This window comes from Schistocerca serialis, chromosome 4, assembly GCF_023864345.2.
Source record: "Schistocerca serialis cubense isolate TAMUIC-IGC-003099 chromosome 4, iqSchSeri2.2, whole genome shotgun sequence".
In the NCBI taxonomy this organism is placed as follows: Eukaryota; Metazoa; Arthropoda; class Insecta; order Orthoptera; family Acrididae; genus Schistocerca; species Schistocerca serialis.
The window spans coordinates 120,024,104-120,049,763 of record NC_064641.1 but is presented as its reverse complement, the minus strand read 5'-3'; the positions used below and the strand labels follow the sequence as shown (position 1 = coordinate 120,049,763).

At 37.6% G+C, this 25,660-nt stretch overlaps 1 protein-coding gene across 1 annotated transcript in view; it reads left to right on the top strand.

Annotated features, from left to right (window-relative positions):
* The window catches only part of LOC126473929 (uncharacterized), a 90,018-nt gene that overhangs the window by 41,518 nt on the left and 22,840 nt on the right, over window positions 1-25,660 (top strand). Inside the window, exons 3-4 of the mRNA XM_050101287.1 lie at window positions 6,382-6,467; window positions 15,009-15,133. Coding sequence (XP_049957244.1) covers window positions 6,382-6,467; window positions 15,009-15,133 — 211 coding nt within the window. The remainder of the gene's footprint in view (window positions 1-6,381; window positions 6,468-15,008; window positions 15,134-25,660) is intronic.

The window sequence follows — 25,660 nt, the reverse complement described above, 5'->3', positions numbered from 1 at the left end:
GGGTAGTCCCTCAACCGTTAGGGGTAAAACTCAATGGGACCCAGGGCAAGTAAGGCTAGCAACCTGCTTCCCTGGTACTTTAATATGATGCTGGCAACAATCAGAGCAAAATGCCTCGGACCTTTGGAAGTGACGGAGTCCCACCTCTAATTGACAAACCAGGGACTCCTAAGATACAACTCGGCAAACGAATGGTAACGAGATGGGGAGCTATTAATATCAATGGGGGCTACTCTGGGATGAAAGTAGAGCTGGCAGAGGCTGCAAGTAAGATTGGGTTGGATGTTTTAGCTGTTAGTGACATTCGGGTAAGGGGTGAGATAGAAGAAGAAGAAGAAGAAGAAGAAGAAGTGGGAGAATACAAGGTCTACCTGTAAGGAGTCAAAGCAGGAATAGCACAATGGGGTGTAGGGCTTTACATCAGGAAAGAAATGGAACCCAGCATTGTTGCAATAAGGTATGTAAACAAACGACTGATGTGGATAGATTTGACAGTGTCTAGCAAGAAAATTAGGATTGTGTCAGTATATTCACATTGTGAAGGGACAGATCAAGATAAGATGGATAGTTTTTGTGACGCACTCAGTGATGTAGTTGTTAGAGTAAAGGACAAGGACAGTGTTCTGCTCATGGGTGATTTTAATGCCAGGATTCGAAATCGAACAGAAGGGTATGAAAAGGTTATGGGTAAATTTGGAGAGGATATGGCGGCCAACAGGAAGGGGAAACAACTCTTGGATTTCTGTGCCAGTATGGGCTTAGTAATCACATACTCCTTTTTTAAACATAAGAACATTCACCGGTATACTTGGGAAGGCAGGGGAACCAGATCTCCCATTGACTATATAATAACAGATCAGGAGTTCAGGAAGGCTGTGAGGGACACACGTGTATTCAGGGGATTCTTTGATGACACTGATCACTATTTAATCTGCAGTGAAATTGGTATTGTGAGGCCGAAAGTGCAGGAGGTCAGGTCCGTATGTAGGAGGATAAGAGTGGAGAAACTTCAGGATGAGGAAATCAGGCACAAGTACATAACAGTGATCTCAGAAAGGTACCAGTTAGTTGAATGTTGTCGATTACAGTCATTGGAAAAGGAGTGGACAAGGTACAGGGACACAATACTAGAAGTGGCTAAAGAATGTCTTGGAACAGTAGTGTGTAAAGGTAGGATGAAGCAAACAGCTTGGTGGAATGACACAGTCAAGGCAGCCTGTAAAAGGAAAAAGAAGGCGTATCAAAAATGGCTACATACTAGAGCTCAGGTAGACAGAGAAAGTTATGTTGAAAAAAAAAAAACAAAGCCAAACAGATAATTGCAGCATCCAAGTAGAAATCTTGGGAAGGCTTTGGAAAAAGGTTGGAGACTTTGGGTCAAGCTGCTGGAAAACCATTCTGTAGTGTAATTAGCAGTCTTCGAAAGGGAGGTAAGAAGGAAATGACAAGTATTTTGGACAGGTCAGGAAAACTGCTGGTGAATCTTGTTGATGCCTTGGGCAGTTGGAGGGAATATTTTGTAGAGTTGCTCAATGTAGGTGAAAATACGATCAGTAATGTTTCAGATTTTGATGTACAATGGGATAGGAATGATGATGGAAATAGGATCACATTTGAGGAAGTGGAGAAAATGGTCAATAGATTGCAGTGCAATAAAGCAGCTGGGGTGGATGAAAGTAAGTCAGAACTCATCAAATACAGTGGAATGTCAGGTCTTAAATGGCTACACAGGATAATTGAAATGGCGTGGGAGTCAGGACAGGTTCCATCAGACTGGGCGAAAGCAGTAATCACACCAATCTTTAAACATGGAAACAGAAAAGATTGTAACAACTACAGAGGTATCTCTTTAATCAGTGTTGTGGGTAAAATCTTCTCAGGTATTGTTGAAAGGAAAGTGCGAGTATTAGTTGAGGAAAAATTGGATGAAAATCAGTGTGGGTTTAGGCCTCTTAGAGGTTGTCAGGACCAGATCTTTAGCTTACTGCAAATAATGGAGAAGTGTTACGAGTGGAACAGGGAATTGTATCTATGCTTTATAGATCTAGAAAAGGCATATGACCGGGTTCCTAGGAGGAAGTTATTGTCTGTTCTATGAGATTATGGAATAGGAGGCAAACTTTTTCAAGCAATTAAAGGTCTTTACATAGATAGTCAGGCAGCAGTTAGAGTTGACAGTAAATTGAGTTCATGGTTCAGAGTAGTTTCAGGGGTAAGACAAGGCCGCAACCTGTCTCCACTGTTGTTCATATTATTTATGGATCATATGTTGAAACAATAGACTGGCTGGGTGAGATTAAGATATGTGAACACAAAATAAGCAGTCTCGCATATGCGGATAACTTAGTTGTGATGGCAGATTCGATTGAAAGTTTGCAAAGTAATATTTCAGAGCTAGATCAGAAATGTAAGGACTGTGGTATGAAGATTAGCATCTCCAAAACGAAAGTAATGCCAGTGTGAAAGAGATATAAACGGATTGAGTGCCAAATAGGAGGAACAAAGTTAGAACAGGTGGATGGTTTCAAGTACTTAGGATGCATATTCTCACAGGATGGCAACATAGTGAAAGAACTGGAAGTGAGGTGTAGCAAAGCTAATGCAGTGAGTGCTCAGCTACAATCTACTCTCTTCTGCAAGAAGGAAGTCAATACCAATACTAAGTTATCTGTGCACCATTCAATCTTTCGACCAACTTTGTTGTATGGGAGAAAAAGCTGGGTAGATTCAGGTTACCTTATCAATAAGGTCGAGGTTACGGATATGAAAGTAGCTAGGATGATTGGAGGTACTAGTAGATGGGAACAATGGCAGGAGGGTGTCCACAATGAAGAAATCAAAGAAAAACTGGGAATGAACTCTATAGATGTAGCAGTCAGGGAAAACAGGCTTAGATGGTGGGGTCATGTTACACGCATGGGAGAATCAAGGTTACCCAAGAGACTCATGGGTTCAGCAGTACAGGGTAGGAGGAGTCAGGGTAGACCAAGGAGAAGGTGCCTGGATTCGGTTAAGAATGATTTTGAAGTAATAGGCTTAACATCAGAAGAGGCACCAATGTTAGCACTGAATATGGGATCATGGAGGAATTTTATAAGGGGGCCTCTATGCTCCAGACTGAACACTGAAAGGCATAATCAGTCTTAAATGATGATGATGATGATGATGAAGCCTAGAAACATTGATGAACATAGTTTTTGCTATCTAATGCACTGACAATGCCATGTATGAAGAGCGTGAGTTGAGTTTTGTATGCCTGTGGGTTTTGTAACTTTTACTGATTTCCATGGAGAAGATTACTTTGTTCCCTGTAGATCATAATGTTTGAAATCAACATACGTTCAAGAGTTCTGCTGCAAGTTTGTTTAATTAATATAGAATGGTAGTCTAGAGACCAGTTATACTTCCAGTTTTGTAGATAACTGTAATCTTCTCACCTTTTTCATTATGGAGAACAGATTTCTGCTCAAGGGTTTTACAGTAAATTATTGCCAGGAATGGAAGTATTTGACTTAAAAATTCCGTATAAAACACAGTGACTCCATCAGGCTCTGTGATCGTACTGAGCTTCAGTTATTTAAGCTGCTTTCAGCTCTGCTGGTACTGATTAATATATAAATGCTTCTCAGTAGCTCCACAACTACTGAATATTGGCTCAGAGCCTTGAGTTCTACACCGATTCCTATATTCCAGCTCTGCATCCTTTGACATTGCCATGATGGACCATTCAGTGGTGACTGGCCCATTGTCATCTGTCAATGGCATCATTCTGATGCACCATTAAAAGTGTGTAGTTAGCCATAATCAGCTTCCCAGGTGCTACGACTTCTCACTAAAATATCTCCTTAACTGTCATCATAAAGCTGAGTGCACCTCTTTCCAGTTTCACCATGGTAAAATCCCTGCCAGTACCAAGAAGTGAACCTGGGTCTTTTGTATGACAGTCAAACTCTCTGACCCCTCAGCTACAGAGGCAGATACTCTAATTCCTATAGATTCTGAAATATTCATATGGTTTGAATGCAATTTCCTTCTGAAATGGAAATTTGTAAGTCATCATAATAAGAAGAGAATCCACTATCCAGTCCCCACAAGTCACTGTATACTAGTTCTTCAATTTGATTGTGCCGCAAAATGTGCCATTTTTTTTTCACCGAGAACTGGTGCAATTCACCTTTTGTGTTTGATAATGAATCAGAAAGAGAAAAATGGCAGTGCAGTTGACTGGCAGAAAAGCAGCGAAATGTGTTTGTATGTAACTGTGTTCAAAGGTGTAGCGGATTTCAGTATTTCAAAATAATGGTTCTCCTATTTTGTCTTAAATAATTAAAAAATAGTGTTGGACTGTGTGTCTAGGGAAAGGTGGAGTGATGGGAAGGAGTGAAACCTGGGTTTGGGTTGTTTGGGGAAGGAGACCAGACAGCGAGATCATCAGTCTCATCAAATTAGGGAAGGATGGGGAAGGAAGTCGGCCGTGCCCTTTTCAAAGGAACCATCCCGGCATTTGCCTGGAGCAATTTAGGAAAATCACGGAAAACCTAAATCAGGATGGCCGGACGTGGGAGAGTGAAACCTGAACCAGATCATAAGAACTCGGAACTTTCAATAGTAAAACTAAGGATTATAAAGAAAATGAATGTAATAATGAATTAAGAATGGGTCTACCTCTGTGTAAGTACACAATTACTGGCTTGCTTTAATACCCAAACATGTTTCATCACAGTTGTGGCATCCTCCCACATACCTAAGTTAATACACTATCATCATTACTATATTTGGCTTGTCCTGACCAGTGGCAGGTTTATATTTGCATGCGAAACATGTTTTTGTGTAGTTGAAATGAAGTTTTCTCTTGCACATTTGTAAATCCTGCATCTTGTTATCTTTTTGTGACTTGGACAAATGTTTCACTGCACAATTTATGTAATCATACAGTGAAACTTGTCCCCAAGCCACACCAACATAACAAGATGCAGGATTCACAAATGAGCTGGAGAAAATGTCAATTCAGCTAAACAAAAACATGTTCGGCTCACAAATACAAACTAGTCACAGCTCAGGACAAGCCAAATATAGTAATGATGATATGTATTAATTTAGACATGGGGCTAGATTTTGGATAGCCACATGACACAAACATATACTGAAAGGAAAAAGAAAAGAAAAAAGCCCACTGAGGATGCCACAACTGTTGTGAAACATGTTTGTGTATTAAAGCAAAACAATAATTATATACCGGGTGATCGAAAAGTCAGTATAAATTTGAAAACTTAATAAACTATGGAATAATGTAGATAGAGAGGTAAAAATTGACACACATGCTTGGAATGATGGGGTTTTATATTGTGTGCTCAGCCACCACTTTCGTCATGCTTGGCCTCCCAGGTCCCCAGACCTCAGTCCATGCGATTATTGGCTTTGGGGTTACCTGAAGTCGCAAGTGTATTGTGATAGACCGACATCTCTAGGGATGCTGAAAGACAACATCCGACGCCAATGCCTCACCATAACTCCGGACATGCTTTACAGTGCTGTTCACAACATTATTCCTCGACTACAGCTATTGTTGAGGAATTATGGTGGACATATTGAGCATTTCCTGTAAAGAACATCATCTTTGCTTTGTCTTACTTTGTTATGCTAATTATTGTTATTCTGATCAAATGAAGCGCTGTCTGTTGGACATTTTTTGAACTTTTGTATTTTTTTGGTTCTAATAAAACCCCATGTCATTCCAAGCATGTGTGCCAATTTGTACTCCTCTATCTACATTATTCCATGATTTATTCAGTTTTCAAATTTATATTGACTTTTTGATCACCCGGTACTTGCAAAAAGGCAGACCCATCCTTACTGCATTATCATTTTCTGCAGTCATGGGGACTGTGTCCAAAATTACAATAAGATAAAATGAATGTATTTAGTGCTCCTTGCTGTTTTGTACTTACAGCTTTTTGTGGGAATTCTGCTGATTCTTAATTCTATGTACTCATCAGGTATATTTGTGTCTAATTCAAGTCTAACTTAATCATCTTCAAAATGTGACATAAGTGATCTCCAAATGGAACCTATCTTCACCTTATGTGTCATGATGATATGATGTTTCTCTGTTATTCTTATTACTGACAACACATTAAACATATTTATGTAATCAATCTCTTGTTTTTGACACTTCCTTGCACCAGTAAAGTTTAGGTTGTGTCAGTTGACAGGTCTTACCACATTTGTTGTCACTAACTGTAAATTCAAAATATTGTGTTGGAAACGGCTTTAGGTGACTGTGTTAACCCTCACTGATACATAACTATGTAAGTCTTTGCATACTTGTGCTTACAAATTCAAGAGTAGGTAATGTAGAACTTTTCTTTTTATCACTTGCAGGGCATTGCAGGAGAAAACAGCTTCCATATTGGACTTTCAAAAAGAATTACAAGTGGTAGTATCTGGCTTCAGGAGTGAACTAGCAGGTAATGACTGCTTTTTTAAAAGAATTTTCCAACGATCAAGCTGCTCATTGCAGTGTTGGGATCCATATCATACACCAGGTCACAACAGTGCCCTTCTTCTGTATATTATTAATTAAGAAAAGCAACCAAGGAGTTTGAAATAGCAAGAACAAGCCTACAAAGGATTCAGAAAAATTTGATATTGAGAACATATAGTCCTACTTTCCTTCAAGGCCTAAATGAAGAAGATCTGGACAGACATATGGAATTCTGCAAGTTCTACACTTCCTGACACGAAGCCAGTCCTGAGTTTTACAAAAACATTCTTCAGACTGACAAAACCACTTTTAATATGAATGGCAGAGTGAACAGACACAGCTGTCCCCACTAGGGTTCTACGAATACCCATGTGGCATGGGGGAAAAGTTAAAATCTCCTGGCATGTATGTACGGGTAGGTACTTTCAGTGGGCTAATAGGGCGTAGGGATTTTCAGCAGTGGGCTAATAGGGCCACATGGAAATGTCCATTTTTTGAATGTTTGCAGCCAGTTAAGGAAAAATTTATTTCGGCAGTTAGATGGAACACCCCCACATTCTGGAGTTATTGCGAGAGACTTTCTAAATGAAAATTTAAATTAATGGATTGGCAGATGGGGTAGGCCACACTATTGAATGGCCTCCATGGTCCGTGGATATCAAACCCATGTATTTGTCAGTTGGAGGTATACTACAAAATTAGATTTATTCAATAAAGATTTGTGACAAAATTTGGAAATCAGTGCCGTGAAAGGTTACAGTTATAGTGACTCATTGAGTATCAATATCTGTACCTCACACGTAGTGGTGTAGCACAGCAGCACTGCCACCGGGGGAACCCCCAGTGATCGAGAAGCTCAGTTTGTCACCATCTTTATGGGGGACACAGAAGGCAAGGAGTAGTAGAGAATCGTGGCTGGAGGTCGGACAAGGTTGGAAAATATGTTCCTACATGCCATGAGAAGTTCAATAAATTCATTAAATGTTACAGTGTTCATGCCCAGGATTGAGAACTCATCAACCTTAGAAGCGAGTTGTTGGTAAAGATTGGTAGAAGGAATTTTTACATCTGAAAAGTAAAAACAACCTGAGTGAATATCAGTACATGTGATTAAAAATGTTAGGAATGTGTATTGTGACTCATACTAGAGACATTAAGCCTTCCTGTTCAATGATGCCAGTGTCTCCTTTTGAATCCTTTTTGTATCTATAGATTTTGTGAATGGAAATGTGGTGACTTTGATAGGGCATGTACCAGTAGGCACATGTTCCCAGTTTTAGTCTTCGGGTGCATGTTCCTTGGGCGTGAGATGCCCACTCTAAGCTGTGCAGCGTAAATATTGATCTGATCACTGTTATTATATCAGCACTGCTGGTTTTAGAGAGGCATTTGGCCTTGATAGATACAAATAACAGACTGGGCATCTTATAGTCAGGAAGATGCAGTGTTGCTTAGAACAGAATAAGAACCACTTTGAGCACTTTTTGTAAGTTAACTGAGCTCTACATCTATGAAGAATGATCCAAAAATATGGGGAATGAACTTTTTTTGGCAGGAACTGCTGACACTACAACCATTTGATGTATTGAGTTGTTGCGTAAATTCATAGCTTTTTCCATAATTTTAATAAACACAACATATACACATAACAGAGACTTCAGTCATCAATAATATGTTCATCTTCACTATCTACAACAGTCTGCCAACATTGGGGTAACTTTTCAATTCTGAAACTGTAGAAATCACGTGCTTCTGAAGCAAAGCGCATTTTCATCTGGAACGGGAGGTCCTTGAAGGTTGTTAGATAGAGAGGGGAAAAGCTAAAAATCTGAGGATGCAAGATCAGATGAATAAGGTGGGTGTGGACTGACTTCCCAACTCAATTCCTGTATAGTGCTAGCAAAAGGTGGGTGGGCAAATTGTGCAGTAGCATCACTTCACACAGTCTTCCTGGGCACTGTTGTTGGACTGTGTCTGCAAGTTGTTGACAGCAAATGTCAGTAGTGATGGTTACATCTCAGGAAGGCAATTGGTAGTACACCACACCATGGCTGTTCCACCTGATGCATAACATTATCTTTTGTGAATGCACACATGACACTGTATAGGGAGTTGCTGCTTTGTTTGGGCTCAGCCATTCCTTTTTTTCTCTTCTGTTATGATAAAGACATCATTTCTCATCACCAGTAACAATACGGGATAGGAATGGCCAATGTTGTTCACAAGCCAACTGATGATGAGCAAGCAGAGATGAAAATATGGCCACTTCTGATTTTTGGATTTTGGCATAGAGCATGCAGTACCCATATGTCTTATTTTTGAACCTCCCCCATTGTTTACTTGTTGGTCTGTAAATCTCTGTGTCACTATCGGCGTATTAACAGACTTCGGTTGTACTGGTCTCTCTTTGTATATTAAATCTATTGAGTCCAGTACGGATAGAAAGTATTCGATGTCTTGTTCCGGGATGGTAATTAATTTTTCTCTAATGTGGCCAGGAAGACGGTTCTTTAAAATTTTCAGCACATCTACTTGAGATACTAGGTTGAAGAAAGATACAGAAGGATATATCTGGAAATATGAGAGCTGTCAGAAGAATAAACTCCATAGGGGACACACAAAGGTACCTTCACAGATCGCAAAGACACCGGAACTCATTTTTGGGAGGCCTGATATTAAAATAGTAGGTCAGGCAGACTGAGGAAATAAGTATATTCTTATGCTTCAGGACGCACTGACCAAGTTTATGAACCTACTGAACGGAAAGATGATCCAAATTTTGTCACAAATCTTTATTGAATAAATCTAATTTTGTAGTATACCTCCAACTGACAAATACATGGGTTTGATATCCACGGACCATGGAGGCCATTCAATAGTGTGTTAGTTTAAAAAAATTGTACTGAGGTATGGATTACCTTTGGTATCATTAAATGACATGGGAAGTAATTTTATGGGTGAAGCCCTGAAGAGAATATACAAAATGGTGTGAATCATGAAGCCACAGTATGCTAGCATTAGAGAGGTCACACTAAACATTAATAGAGTTGTTGGGACACCATGTAAATAGAGCTCAAACCGACTTGGAAAGTTAGGTTCCATATGCAGTTTACATGTAGAATACGGCAACAGACAGTGTGACAGGATATGCACCACATGAATTGGGCTTTGGAAGAGTGTGTAGCAATCTGAAGATAAAACGGAAGGATCCAGCAACTAAGGTTTAACTTTGATGATTATGTGGCAGAGCTAAAAGAGTGCATGCAAGAAATGCTTGAGGCACATTCACAATGCAAAACAAGCAACAAAGAATATTATGGTAAGATGCGAATACAAAACATTTTTATAAATATGTCAGTTCTTTGACGATAGCTCCCGATGAGGCAAGTTGCATAAGTTAGATACGCAGTTGTGGAGACCCTTTACAGTAGTACCAAGAAGGGGACATAAGAAATAAGTATCTTATTGCCAACAGACTGAAAGAATTTTTCTAATTCCAGATGTTTGCACTGTACTGCATCATCAGTATTACTCTCCTACTAATTGAATTTGAGCTCAAAGGACAAGAACTGTGTATACAGACAGCAAATTTCCAATTGGCACCCGGACTATATTGTGACATGTGAAAAGTGAGAATTTACTATGTAACTTGGAGAATTGTGAGTTATTTTAATTTTGCTACAGCTAAAGGAAAAATTTGAATACATGGAAGTTGTTACAAGGTGAGCAATTGGATATTGTAAATATAAGTTGGCTTAATTGAACAAGGGTGCAGCAGTGTGGAACTTGGGTTTACATTGGCATGTAAGAAAAACTGAAAAAGCACAAGGTGTAATTGGACAATTGGCATGATGTGAATCCTATACAGGGAATTGAAGAATCTTAAATTGGTGGAGAAGATCTGTAAAATCTTGTGTGGCATGTTAGATGAAGAAGACACCACGCACTCCAAGGTGAAGATAGATGTGTTAGAAGGGGATCAGAAACAGCTACTCAGACTCTTGAAGGGGCTGATGACCATAGTTAAAGCAACTTTAACTAGTTGTAATCAAATGGTAAGCTCCATAATGTAAAAAAGGAGAAATGATCATGCAGGGAGTGAGTAGACACACAGTACACTGTGAGAATAGCACACAACGCACAATTACAGAGAGCAGAAATTTTGATCACTGTTAACGAACAGCTAATACAGCTTACAGGTATATTCTGTGAATTATAACAGGAACATGACATTTTAATATCACCAACAGCCAACATTCAGAAAGGTATTTTGGAGTAGTATCTGATCAATCACGTTCAGATTGTAAATTATTTAGGACTGATACAAGACACCATCAAGGGCAAATGGTTCCCTGTCACTGTTATGGTGACAGTAGTTACCAGTTGACCAGAATTATGGATCTGGATGTTTTCATTGCTGGGAATATTTTAAGCTTTGTGTTAAATATCCAGATAGTAGAAGATGAAATTTTACAACTTGCATAGAATACTGCTGTTGCCATTGGATGTAGACAGAATAAGACATTTATTTTTGAACATTGCCCCCAAAAAGTATCTACTGATAACAGATGATGCAAAAAGATAGTATGCCCAGCAGAGTGATGAATGGCTGCACTGTAAAACAGTAAGTCAGAGCCTCAGATTACCCAAGCAAATATTCATACTTTTATTCATGTTCAGCCATGCGAGGTTAAGACGCTGCAATTAGAATGAAATTTTCACTCTGCAGTAGAATGTGCTCTTTTATGAAACTTTCTGACCGATTAAAACTGTGTCCTTGACTAAGACTTGAACTCAGGACCTTTGCCTTTTGTGGGTAAGTGCCTATGGACTGAGCTACCCAAGCACAACTCATAACCCACCTCATAGCTTTGCTTCTGCTGGTACATGGTATTCTACCTTTCAAACTTCACAAAAGCTCTCCTGTGAAATTTGCAAGACTAGCACTCCCAGAAGAAAGGCTATTGCAGAGACATGGCTCAGCCACAGCCTGGGGTATATTTCCAGAATGAAATTTTCACTCTCAAGTGGAGTGTGTGCTAATATGAAACTTCTTGGCAGATGAAATCTGTGTGCTACACCAAGACTCAAACTTGGGACTTAGGTCTCCAATTCAAGACTTCGCTCAGCACACAGTTTTAATCTTTCAGGAAGTTTCATATCATGCTGCAACTATAGTCCGATCCATGAACACTGGCAGTTTGCGCATGTCGAGACAGGGATGGGGATGGCATTGTTGTTGATTTCAAGCAACAGTTGCAGTATGCAAAGTGAGATACATATCTTCAAGAATACCTTAAAAATTGGATGATGGAGAAGTGTTTGTATACTGTCAAGGATTATCTGAAATAACATCTAAATATTGTTGGCAACTATGGTAATGATTAACTGCTATGATTAAGAGGAATTTTACAATATTTTCAATAGAACAATAAAGTATGATGTACAGTCATAGTTAGTAAATCAAATAATGTATGCATTTGCTTGTGTGTGTGATTATATATATTGATATAATAGAGGGAAACATTCCACGTGGGAAAAATATATCTAAAAACAAAGATGATGTAACTTACCAAATGAAAGCGTTGGTATGAGACACTAACAAACACAAACACACACACACACACACACACACACAAAATTCAAGCTTTCGCAACCTACGGTTGCTTCATCAGGAAAGAGGGAAGGAGAGGGAAAGACGAAAGGTTGTGGGTTTTAAGGGAGAAGGTAAGGAGTCATTCCAATCCCGGGAGCGGAAAGACTTACCTTAGGGGGAAAAAGGGACAGGTATACACTCTCTTGCACGCTCACATGGGCGCACGTGCGCGCCCACACACACACACACACACACACACCCATCCGCACATTATATATATTTATATGAATGTATCATATATATTAATATGCTGACAACATTCATAGAATTTATATTGTTTACAGGTGGACAGATAAATAAATGAACCTGAATATGGTGCTTCACATCATACTGATTTCTAAGTTCCAAATCATATACAGTTCTGTCACCCTTATAATTTGTGTATTGTGGATATACTTAATGTGTAATATGAAGTCAATTTTAGTCATGTGTGGTTTGGTTCTGTAATTTTCATGGATACCAATTTGAATATTAGGGCAGCATAGTGTTTGGTCACAATGATTAAAGTTGTACCTTTCTATCAAATAACTGAGTTTTCTGAACATACTAAAAAATCATAGGGTGCAATGGAAACAAAACATTTGTCCTCCTTCAACTACATAAGAACATCATGATGAAATATAGCTTTTTTTTATAAGTATGAAAATAACAACAATGATTCATCAGTCAATATTTCACGTTTTACATATCCTTCTACCTTCCCTTTGTTCATTTTCTAGATATGTTTTTCAATCTGAGAAGCACACCAGAGAAAAAAATAGTCACATGCCCCTCTCCACCCCCTCCTCCTGTTGAGCAGACATCATGTTAGCATCATGTAACATGGCCCTCTAGCCTTGATAATGGCCTCCATTCAGTGAGAAGGAGTGTCTGCAAATTTCTTTGGGTACACCATATTCAGTTGAATCCACTCATTGATGTAACCTGATGGAGCTATCAAATGTCAATTACTATTTATGATAAACCTGCTGTCCAATTAGTCCCAAACATGTTCTATGGGACTACAATCAGTTGGTTTAGTGGGACAGTCAAGGTGTGCCAGGATGTCTTAGAGTTAATCAAATGAGGTAAGTATTCAAGCAGTTCTGTGAACCTGGCTGTTGTCATTTTAGAAGATGTGAGTGTCCCCAGCATACTCATCACAAAGACAGAAGAGAAAGGACAACAAAATTGTTGAAATAAACGTCCTGGTTCACATTTATGGTAACTTGAATGAGGGTGTCCAAGTGATGATGTGAAAAATACGCCCAAAACATCACAGAACCATCTCCGAACTGAAATTACCTCACCACACTATGTGGCCTCAGTGTCTCATTGGGTCGTTGGTGGCCTTGACACCACTGAGCAGGCCTTGACACCACTGAGCATTTGAAAAAAGGCAAGATGGCAACTCATCAGGCCACAGTACTCTGAGATGACAAAAGTTATGGGATAGCAGTATGAACATATACAGATGGTGGTAGTATCATGTGCACACAGTATAGAAGGGTAGTGAATTAGCAGAACTGTCATTTAGGCACAGGCGATTCATGTGAAAAGGTGTCTAATGTGATTATGGCCGCACATTGGGAATTAACTTGGTAGTTATAGCTAGACACATGGAACATTTCATTTCAGAAATTGCTACAGAATCCAGCATTTTGATTGCACAGTGTCAAGAGTTGTGCTGAGAAGACCACATTTCAGGCATTACTTCTCACCACAGTCAACACAGTGGCCGACAGCCTCCACTTAACAACTGAGAGCAGTGACATTTGTGTAGAGTTGTCAGTGCTAACAGGCAAGCAACACCGCATGAAATAATCATGGAAATCAATGTAGGATGTACAACGAATGTATCCATTATACAGTGCGGTGAAATTTGTCATTTCAAAAATGATCTGTGAAAATGTTATACCAGCTAAGTCATCATTGTGGTGTCAAATGATTAGTATATGGTGGAACATCAGCACGTATCATATGTTTTCATTTCTTGTTATTTTATTTGTGATATGCTGATGTTCCCTGCCATATTTTTTTACAATTTGATACAACATCACTATGTGACTTTCAGTGTTGTAAAAAGAATGTACATCTAATAATGTTACAAGATCCACTGATAACAGAATAGATCTGTTGAAATCAGTCATAGTAATAAAAAGAATTGTTAGTGATCTTGGAAAACGTGATTCTTCAAGAATGACATAGATATTTACAATATGAAGATTTCTAAGGTGATTGTTTAAATGTAAACTTTCACCAATTTTATAGGGCAAAAATTAATATTAGTGTGAAATATATTTCAGATGTTTTCTGTGTTCATGCAGAGCTGGCTGGCACACTTAAAACTTTGTAAACATTTAATTTTTCACTGTAAATGTGGAAAAGTATAATGAATGTAATATCCATGATTGGTGTATATTTATATAAGGGCCAGTGCCAAGTCAGTTCGTGAGCCAGTTTTGAGGCACTTTTTGTGAGGCAGCTATGAAGCAGTTGTCTATGATGATCTATGCTGAAAATGTCTGCGCAACAAACAAACTGGTCTGTCACTCCATAGTTTGCGCTAAGACATCTACCTCTCACAACTTGTGACAATGAGCCAATTTCAACAGCAAAGTGTTCAATAATGCTTCTTACTTTTCCTTTTATAACCAGAATTTCTAGGAAATTTTCTTTAATTAGTAGCACTGTTGTAGTTGTATATTTAGCTGTAGGTGGGAGGGTATATCAGAAGGTTCTACTCTATCTACAGCACACAAGAGCCACCAGTCAGCCCTTTTAAGTGGGTGACTGATAGTTTGGTTGTCACCCTTTACAGCCCTCATTACAATCTTGTCTGTATAAAATTTTTGATATTTGTTTGCAAAATATCTTGTTGGCTTTTAGATTTGAAGCATGAACTGGTTGAGGACAGTAATGCTCTGGAACAAAAATTTATGGCCCCACTGGAAACACTGAACCAGACGGTACAGCATCTAACACACAAGGCATATGAAGACCTTTTGCATCAAGTGAGTGAGAGTTATTTATTCTTTTATCTGATAGTTTTATAGTTTTATGAAAAAAATGTGGAGTGAAAACAAATGCCAGATGCTGGTTGCTACTTCTCTTACCACATCGACCAAATATATGAAAAATAATATATGTTACTTGTTTTTTTTTTGATAACATTATGTAAATTAAATTACATTATATAAAGAGACTATCATGTTATTTTTTATTACAAATAACTCTTTTCACCATGTTAAAGTTTCCTCAGATATACCTAAAAGAAGAGCTTAGCAAGGACGTAATTATATGAAATTATAAATTAAGCAGCATGCTTCTAAGCTGCACTAAATTTAAAAAAAATATTTTAAAAAAGTAAATTAACACTCATGAGAAACCATCAAATAAATACATATCAACTGCTGGTAGGTTGGTTATTCAGAACTATGCCAACAAACCATCTAAAGGAAGAACAGTCTCACAAGTTACTCTGGAACAAAACCAAGGGTATGAATTTAAAAGGATAAAAACCAGAGAAAAATTATGAAGGAAAAAATAAAGAGAGGGGGGGGGGGGGAGGGGGGGGGGGAGGGGGGGCAACACAGGCGAATAAAGTCATGCAAATTACCTGGAACAGGCATAGCTGTCATGTGAAGTGCAGTGCAAAGCCATACATACATCAAATGAATCTGGAAAGCAAATGAGTAAATGCTCTATTAGATGGTAAAATGTAACCAGATCCAGAAGCACAGCATGTTTTACATTTTTGGAGGTGATAACGTCACTACCAGACATACACCAATTAATCTGTTAACAACAAATGTTTATTTGTCACAACTTTACAGGCACCAGAACACGCCAGCTAGTACTCCAACAGCTCTCCTCTCAAGCCTTGACAAGGTGTATTTTTACATCTTTTAACAATTAGATTCTTTGACATTGTTATGTTATTTCATATTTGTTGTTACAATTGCAATAAGTTAACGCCTCAAATTCTGACATTACAGAGTTTTAGTGGAAATTAAAACGAGTACAATGATATTTCCGAAATTAACAATCTTTTCCAAGTGCAATTTTGAAACATACAAACAGTTAACAATTAAGTTCTTATTATTCAGTCCAGAACATTCTCGAATATCTTTCCATAATTTAATTAATTATGTGATTTTATGAAACACTTTTGAGCTGGTAATATTTCTACAATGTCAAAATTACAATTCAAACATTCCAAAGGGCTTTTTTCAACATTTGAAGGCTAAAATGCGGAACAGTTATGTACAACCCAAAAGCTTTAAATCATATTACAAAAGATTAATGAATCATTCTTCTAACATTATTTGTCATACAAATTGTCTTTATCAGTCAGGATATGTCTTCATCTTCTCTAGTTTTTGTAATATGTGGACATTGCACAGAATTTCTCTATAGAATGTTCCAGAAACATTAATTACGAGTTTAATTACAGATTTTTAGTTGGTGATTTCTGTAAGAATATGTTGTCCTGCCTTTCAAAGATACACAAATGTTAAGCTTTTCTAAAATTAATGGTTTACACAGTTAATTTGCATTATGCTAAACAATGAATTTTTACAAATTGAATTATAATTACAAAACTGAATCCATTATTAACACTGATTCCAGAACTTTTTCTTTTCTTCAAAACATCCCAAAATTCATAGCAATGTGGTAATGACTTATCCTAACTGTACATTACTTTACCTGATTAAGAACATACATTAATTGGTCTGTGACACAGTTTAACATTTTTGTTACCACTATTTCACACTGTTGCAGTAGGTTACCTCATTCATTAATTGTCCTTATACACTACCCATATCTGTTTTAGTGTGTATCGCGTACTATGAAACCTGCTGTATTGGGTACTCCACATGACGCAGTACAGCCTGGCCTGTTTCATTACACAACCCTCCCCCCCCCCCCCCCCCCCCCCCCCCCTCCCCACCTTCTGTCATCACTTTCACATGAAATATGGAAGGGATGATGTCCCTACTTTACAAACCCACACAAAAATAATATATATATATATATATTTTTTTTACATATCTTTGGCATCACCTTTTCTTGAGGAATGGTGTCTTCTTTCTTGAAGACTGGTGTCGTCTTTCTTGAAGACTGGTACACCTTAGCGGCACACTCTAATCTTCAGTCCCTATCTGATTCTTGGCATGGCTTTCTTGTACACTGCTGGCTACCATAGGCCGCAATAGCACAGTCCGCTATTAGTACACAGTATACAGTGGTCAAGTCTAGTTAGGAATGAGTGAAGGAGGGTTTAGTCTTTTGTGGATAGGTTGTCAAGAACAAAACAGGTTCACAGAAATTTTTACATGTAATTGCACAAAGTTCGAATTATTCTAAAAGATTTGTTTAAAAGTAAGATTAATTTAAAGAATTTCTTAAAGCTAAGAGAGGATAGATTGACAGTTGGAGAAAATTGATTATACAAGATAACAGAATAAGTGTAAGATGCAATGCTACCATATGAAAATGAAACATGGCAATTGCCCAGCTAGGGGACCCAGTGTTCACCAAACATTTAGCATACAAAGAATGTATGCTCCCCTGAGGAACAAATATATATAACATAGTATACAATATATCCTGGTAAAAATACATCATGAAAGCATTTAAAATTTCTATAAACATCTATTATAAAATATTTCTTACATTTTTTAATATAATTTCAGTTTGGTCACATTTCATAGGCCAAACAGTGCGCCAGAACTTGGAAAGACCAGACGGTAAGCATTCAGATGTGGGCTGTCTTGAATTCTGAAAGGTCCAATGTATATGTCAAACAACTTTTTTAATTCACCACCGATCACTTTAGATTTCTCTTGTGTTTTACCAAGGACTAAGTCATCAATTTTAAATTGTGTAGGATTCAATCTTTTGTCATGTCTACATTTCTTTATGTCACCTTGAGATTTCATGGTTTTTCTTACAATTTCCTCTCTCTCTTGAGTTCTTAATGGTTTGCAGACTGGGAAATCAATGGAATCACTAATTGGATGTGGTGGTTTGCTATTACACTGTATTTCATAAGGTGAAAAACCTGTTCAGGAATGCTGCAGGCTGTTCATAACATCTTCGAGTTTCTCAACATAGTCAATCCAGCTACCATGATTAGTATTACAGTATGTTCTAAAGAATCACCCAATTTCTCTCATGTATCTCTCCAAAGGGTTTCCTGATGGATGATAGGCTGAAATAAGAATGTGGTTTATCTTATCTCCAATAAAAGCTTTCCATGGTCCAGAAGTAATTTGAGTCCCACTATCTGATAAAATTTTCTGAGGTTTTCCTACCCTGCTAGAATAGTCCCCTCTGATTTGTGAAATAATGCTCTTACTGTTTGCTTTGTGAAGAAGGTATAACTTAATGAATTTTGAAAACATCCGCCCTAACAAATATAACAATAGCCTCTTTTGGTCTTCGGTAATGCTCCTTGTAAGTCCACAGCAACTAACTCATGTTGTTCTTTTGGCAAGATGTTCTGCATCAATCCTCTACTAGTTTGGTTGGATACTTTTACTCTTTGGCACCTGTCAAAATTCTTCTAACTCTCCTGGCTATATTGCTAAAGTATACATTCTCTTGGATTTTCAGGATACACTTCTGAATTCCACAATGGCCAAAACTTTCATGAATATATTTAATGAGTACATCAATGTATTTATCAGCCCAACATAATTTCCATACATCACTATCTACACTGTTTCTCTTGAATAGAATACCCTTGTAAATTTTTTTAATAATCTGCCACTTTCTCATGTCCCCTTTTTCCTAAAAAACGTTTGACCAGTTTACAGTTCTCGTCTTGGTTCTGATTCCAGTGGATGTCATTACAAATGTCTCTGATTTCTTGTTCATTGTCCACCCCTCTTAAAAACATAATTTTAAATTCTTTTTCACATTCCCCACTGTTATCTTCAAAGTCACTGCCCCACAGGTAGCCTAGACAAAGCATCAGCAACTACGCTATCGGACCCTCTAGGATATTTTATTGAGTAGTTACACTGCTGTAACAAGAGTGCCCACCTGGTAATCCTTCCATGATGTAACCTACATTCTTGAATATAAATTAATGCCTTATGGTCAGTGTAGACAACTACGTGATGTTCCAATAAATAATTTCTGAATTTACAAAATGCCCAATAAATGGCCAAAAGTTCCTTCTCTGTAACAGTGTATTGTTTCTCATGTTTTTTCAAAGTTCGACTAGCAAAAGTAAAAGATCTGTGTTCTGTTTTCCCAGTTACATCTACTTCTTGGAAAAGGTGAATCCCTAGACCATAATCACTACTATCTGCCATAATGCAAAAGGGTAAACTCAAATCGGGACGAAATTTGACTGTTACATAATTGTGATTTTGTTTCTTCAAAGGCAGCCTCACATTCATGACCCCAAACCCACATTGCATTTTTCTTCAGCAATCTGTTGAGACTTGGAACATTCAAAGCTTGGGTACTAATGAATTTTTGGTAGTAACTGCACATCCATGACTTCTATTGTTTCTTGGTTTTAGAAATTGGGAATTTCACAATTGCCTCAAGTTTTTCAGAATCTGGCAAAATACTCTCCTCAGAAATGCTGTGGCCCAGAAACTTCAATTTTTCACAGCAAACTTACATTTAGATAGTTTAAGTGACATTCCTAATCTATTGCAAACCTCCCTCAAAGTATTAATGTGTTCCTCCCAGGTTTCTCCAGTAATCAAAATGTCATCTACATAGACAGTTAATTTTGACAAAAGTTCTTTTCCCAAAAGGAAGGCAAGAGCTCTAATGAATTCTGGTACTGAAACATTAAGGCCAAACGGTACTACACAATACTGGTAACATCTTCCCACATACAAAAAGGTAGTATACTTTCTGGAATCATTTTCTGATTCTTCTTGGTGAAATCCCGAAGTGAGATCTAAACTAGTCATGTATTTCACTCTTTCATATTTATGTAGTAACTCATTTATGTTCTCTGGCTGATCAGTTTCTCTTTCCAGATACTTATTTAGGTGTCTGGAATCAAGCACGAGCCTAACACTGCCATCATGTTTTGCTACCACTACCAATGGGTTGTTGTATTGGCTCTTACTTCTCTCAATGATGCCCCACTCTTCCATCTTTTGAAGTTCCTTTTCTACATCTTTTCTTTTTGCAATAGGTACCCCATAAGGCTTTATGAAGAAAGGCTCATGTAGTTTTAATCATAGTTTATACTGATAGTCCTTTACTTAACCAGGTCTGTCATCAAAAACATCATAGTAATTCCACAATAATTCTTCTAATTCTACCTTCTGTTCTTGGTTCAATTAATCATCATAATCTTCAGTAATTTCCTCTACACAATAACCCCTGTCTTTAGAAAAGATAACTTCCCTAATTTCAATTCCCCTATCAGCACAGTTTTGAATTGACATGTCAGTGCTGGCTGGATCTTACCCCTGTCTTAGGGTAATTAAAGATAAATAATCTGTTTCCCCAGTCAAATGCTGCTTTAGCTTTCAATATCCAGTTCATGCCTAACAGTACATTCTCATTCAGATCACTTATTACAAGACATTCTTGAGTAAACTGTACATCATTTACACTGAAGGTCGACAACACTTGTCTATTAATAATTTTGCTCAGCCTACCGGTAGCTCCTCTAATTTTTATTCCAACATCTGGTAATTCAATAAAATCAGGATCATGCTTAATTATATCTTTTAATTTGCTTGAGAAGACACTAATAGGGCTCCCTGTGCCAATCAAACAAAATCCTTCCCAACCTACAGCTTTAATTTTTATGTAGGGACTGCCAATAGTAGTTTTCCCTGTCTTCGTGTTCCTCATACAAAAGATCTTCAATTATCTCATCAAACCTCTGTTCCATGTTCATGTTTTCTTTACTAGGCAATACCTTCTGCAAACATATATTAGAATTTACTGTAATTTTTGAGTTATTATTTACCTCACACATGTTTTGACTAGTATCTTGTCTGACGATTTCATTTGGCTTAGAAGAAGAAGAAGAAGAAGAAGAAGAAGAAGAATAAGAAGTTGGTTCACAAAATTCCTTTAATTTGATCTTAACTTCACTGTCATCATTGTAATCTTAAATTCGTCCAAAACAGATTTCAAAATAATCTCAGACACATCAGCACAATCAACCCCCTGTCTCCTGATGTATTACTAAGCTGAACTGATACAAACTGATTCTCATGTGGCATGTCATTAGAGTTCCTGGCACTGCTTTTCTCAACAATATTACTAATAACATCCTCCTTGACTTCCACATATACTATTCCATCCAATTCACTTTTAAAATCTTCTAGCACATAATCATCATAATCCCTAACATCAACTTCATCATCATCATCATTACCTGAGCTTACACTACAAACACTATCAACATCACCAACATCACACACAATAACATTTTCACTAACTACATCCACGTGAACATCAGACTTTCCAGAAAATTCATTAGAAACATCATTATGACAACTTACATCTAAAGCATCACCACACATAAGTTTGCACAACCCAAGCGATCGGCTGATTATTCCCAGTAGCTTGCGTCTGCACATATTGTACGGGCTGGCCATACGCTACTCGCCCATTGTAATTGTTTTTGCTAAATTTTTGCCCATTTGTTTTATATCTACCTTTGTATTTACAGCTTTCTCCATTGCTGTTGTGATTACCATTACCATTACTATTACCATAGGTCTGTGTGGGGTAAGGTTACCATCCGTGTTGTAACCAAGAATCCATTGTTTATTTGTTAGTCCGTAAATCTCTGTGTTGCTATTGGCGTATTAACAGGCTTTGGTTGTACTGGTCTCTCTTTGTATATTAAACCTGTTGAGTCCAGTACAGATAGAAGTATTCAATGTCATGTTCTGGGATAGTAATTAATTTTTCCCTAATGTGGCAGGAAGACAGTTCTTTAAAATTTTCAGCACATCTACTTGAGATACTAGGTTCGTCCAATATCTGGTTTTATTTAAATATTTTTCAAAATAGCCCCTTATGCTGCCATACTTGCTACTGAACGGAGATGGGTTGAATACTTCACATCTGAGCCTCTCTTGTACAGTTTCAGACCAATAATTATCCAGAAATGCTCTCTCAAACTGTTCATAATAGGGCAATGTTTCACCATGTCCATAATCCATAGCAGAATGTCACCCTGTGTGTATCCAACAATAAATATAAATTTCTGGGTTTCTGTCCAGGTGCGCAGTAAAACATTTTGTGTGAAATGCTCTGATAAAGAGCACAGGGTGTGTTCTTTTCCCTTCAGAAGTAAATATTGGAAATTGTTGATGCTTAAGTAATCCATCATCTGCAGGTAATGTTGACAAACATGCCACGCTGTCAGTGACAGGCGTGTTTATGTTCGCTTGTGGGGTAGCGCACAGCAAATGTGCTTACTCGACAGGTGCAACTGCTGGCAAGCATTGTTGCATTGTGTTACCTTCGCTATTTTCCTTTGACGGGCCAACCCCATATTGTGGGTAACCAGTGAAGGTATCTAACTTCTCTAAAAGCCCAAGTTTGTTTTCTGTCATATGTTGTTTTGGAATGTCAGTAATTTTGGCAACGCTGTCTTGTAACCTTTCATCTGTTTCATTTAAACCCAAGTCTATTTTAGCTAGAAGTTGACTTTCCTTCCCTTTTAGAGCTTCTTCATCAGTATCTACATAAATTTTGCATTCTGACACTACCTTTTCAGCAAGGGTGCTGCCCTTATCCAGCATCCCGATTTCAGCTTTTCAGTTATTTTACATCTGTACATAACTTCTCTCTCTCTCTCTCTCTCTCTCTCTCTCTCTCTCTCTCTCTCTCTCTCTCTTTTTATTTTATTTTTTTTATTTTTTATTTTTTTTGGGGGGGGGGGGGGGGGGGGGGCAAATTCTGTCTCTAAACTTAACTGATCTACTCTTAGATTCAACTTGCATGTTTCTTAACATAGGTTTTTGCACATATCTTGCCGCTCACTTACTGCGTTCGTGACATTTTTTACCAATGCATCCACTCGGGACTGAGTCTCCTGAATTTGAGAATATGCTTCACTAAGATTTTGTAACTCACCCTCAAGTTGTTCCTGTTTACAATCTACAGATGTTACTTTTTCCGTTAATGTATTTATATTGTGGGACATGTTGATAATTATTTCTTGTTTTAGTTGCTTACCGAGCTCTGTGAACTTACCAGATAATTCAGTGTGTATAGTTTGCTCACCTCACTGAACCATTGACTAATAATGTCCTTGAAATCATTAAATGCCTGATTTTGCTGTGCAAACTGTTGTCCTATATTTTCCTGAAGTCCCTGTTGTTTTGTAAGCTGTTGTGTTATTAACTGCATGAGTTGTGTCAAATTGTGGGCGGCACTAGTGTTAACATTGCTGTTTTGAACTGTTTCCTGCTCTTGCATTCATGACAGTGAGCAAATAGTCAGAGGAAATTTCGCTGTCACATGCTTCAGTTTCACTGTTTTGAAAAATGTTTCCCAGTGAGAACTGAGAAATTGTCTCATCAAGTGTCATAAAAGTGACATCACGATTAGTTATATTACCAGTGTCATCATTTTTTAATAGTGTGACACCAACCTGGTTGCTTTGGTAGCCATTGGCCAATTCAAGAGGTGGCAGGTTACTTTCAGCTGTTGCCAAGCTTGGATTTCCGCCATCTTGGCATATTGCATTTTGCAATGAATTTTCAACAATGGCCATTTCCTTTGACTCCATTGTGAACATGTTTAATAAAATTATGAAAAAAAAAGTTTTTCAAAGACGAAATTTTGTTTGTATTGGTACCTTTCAATTAAATCAGATTTATATGCGTAGTCATTAATGAAGCTGATTGTGCTCTGACACAACCTTACAGGATTTGAATGAATTATTTTGAATTCTAATGTCGGCTTTACACAAGTTTTCATCTTTCCTATAAAAACGCACTTTCCATAAAGAATATTAATTGGAAGGAAAAGAGATTATTTACTGTGAGAGAGACGGTGCCAAGTGTGGCCATATAAGCATACAGCGTAGCACCTTCCTACCTTAACTGCTGAAATCCGCATTCCTGGCACATCTCATTTGTAGGCATTATTTAATTTTAATTTGCTCCTTCAAGTTGTTAATAGTTCCAGTCTCACAGACCTGTAAGCAATGCAAGAAAGGCCTCATTAGTTTCTTCTAATGATAAAATGGATCATTTATCTTAAAAAATATATATCTCAACAATTGAGAGGTCTGTTCATGTTCCACTCAGCACAGTCCTTTGAACGGGTGCCATTGAATAGTAGCTAGGGGAATAAAAATGTAATATATATATAAAATTCATTAATGATATGTGTACTGTCCAATTTATTTTCAATCATTCTTTCAAAATTTTCCTTTTAATTGCTGCTTAAATAATTAAAAGGAAAATTTTGAAAGAATGATTGAAAATAAATTGGACAGTACACATATCATTAATGAATTTTAACCATCATTAATATGAACAGACCTTCAATATTCAATACATTTATTCACATTTAAATTTATGTACTTCTTTTTCTTGTTACTGTGCATAGAGCTTGGTGTGACAATACTGGTTCTGGATCGCCCCCCTTCTGCTCATGCAAATTATTCTTGTCTGTTTCGATCCTCTAGATGCAGGATTCTCGGCACATTGCAGAGAGATGAACAGACGGGTATCATTGCTGGGAATGTATGAATAAACTTTGGTATCTTGATAACTTTCTTTATTACTTTCTAATGCACAATGGGAATACACACTTATGAACAATACCAATGCGGCAGAACTCGTCACACGTCCACCCGCTACCACTTACAGAGACAGACTTATGAATCTAAAGCAATTAAAAAATTGAAGAGCATCTCTCTACCTCTTTTGTTTCTATGGCAATGTTATCTATGGAACGAAATCATTAGATTTTTTTACACTGCTCTACTAGAATGGGAAACATGGGTTTCCTCTGCACTTTAGTTTCAATGTGGCCGTCTATTAGACCATTTACTCGACTGCTCTCCAGGTTCATTCAACGTACATGTGGCTCTACGCTGTGTTTTGCCTTGCGGCTATGACTGTTTCAAGGTGTTTCCCATGACTTTATTTGCCTGTACTGCCCCCCCCCCCCCTTTATTTTTCCCTTCATAAATTTTCAGTGGTTTTTATGCCTTAAAGTTCGACCTTTAGTTTTGTTCCAGTGTAATTTCTGAGACGGTTCTTCCTTCAGATGGTTTCGTACCATTGTTCTGACCAACCACCCTGTCAGTCAGTGAGGTGCATTTCTTAAATAGTCTTTCATGGCTGTTAATTTCTTTTTTAAGAACTTTTTAAATTATTTTTTTTTTTTTAATTTCACATAACATAGAAAAATCAAAATTCATTGTAGCTTCTCGATTCCTCTTGAAGACAGTTCTGAATATTTTTGTGTCATTTAACATACTCTATTATGTTCTTTTTTTTTACCATTTCCTTGAAGGTCATGCCTTCTTTTTAATAGTTATCTTCAACCACCTGGATTTTATT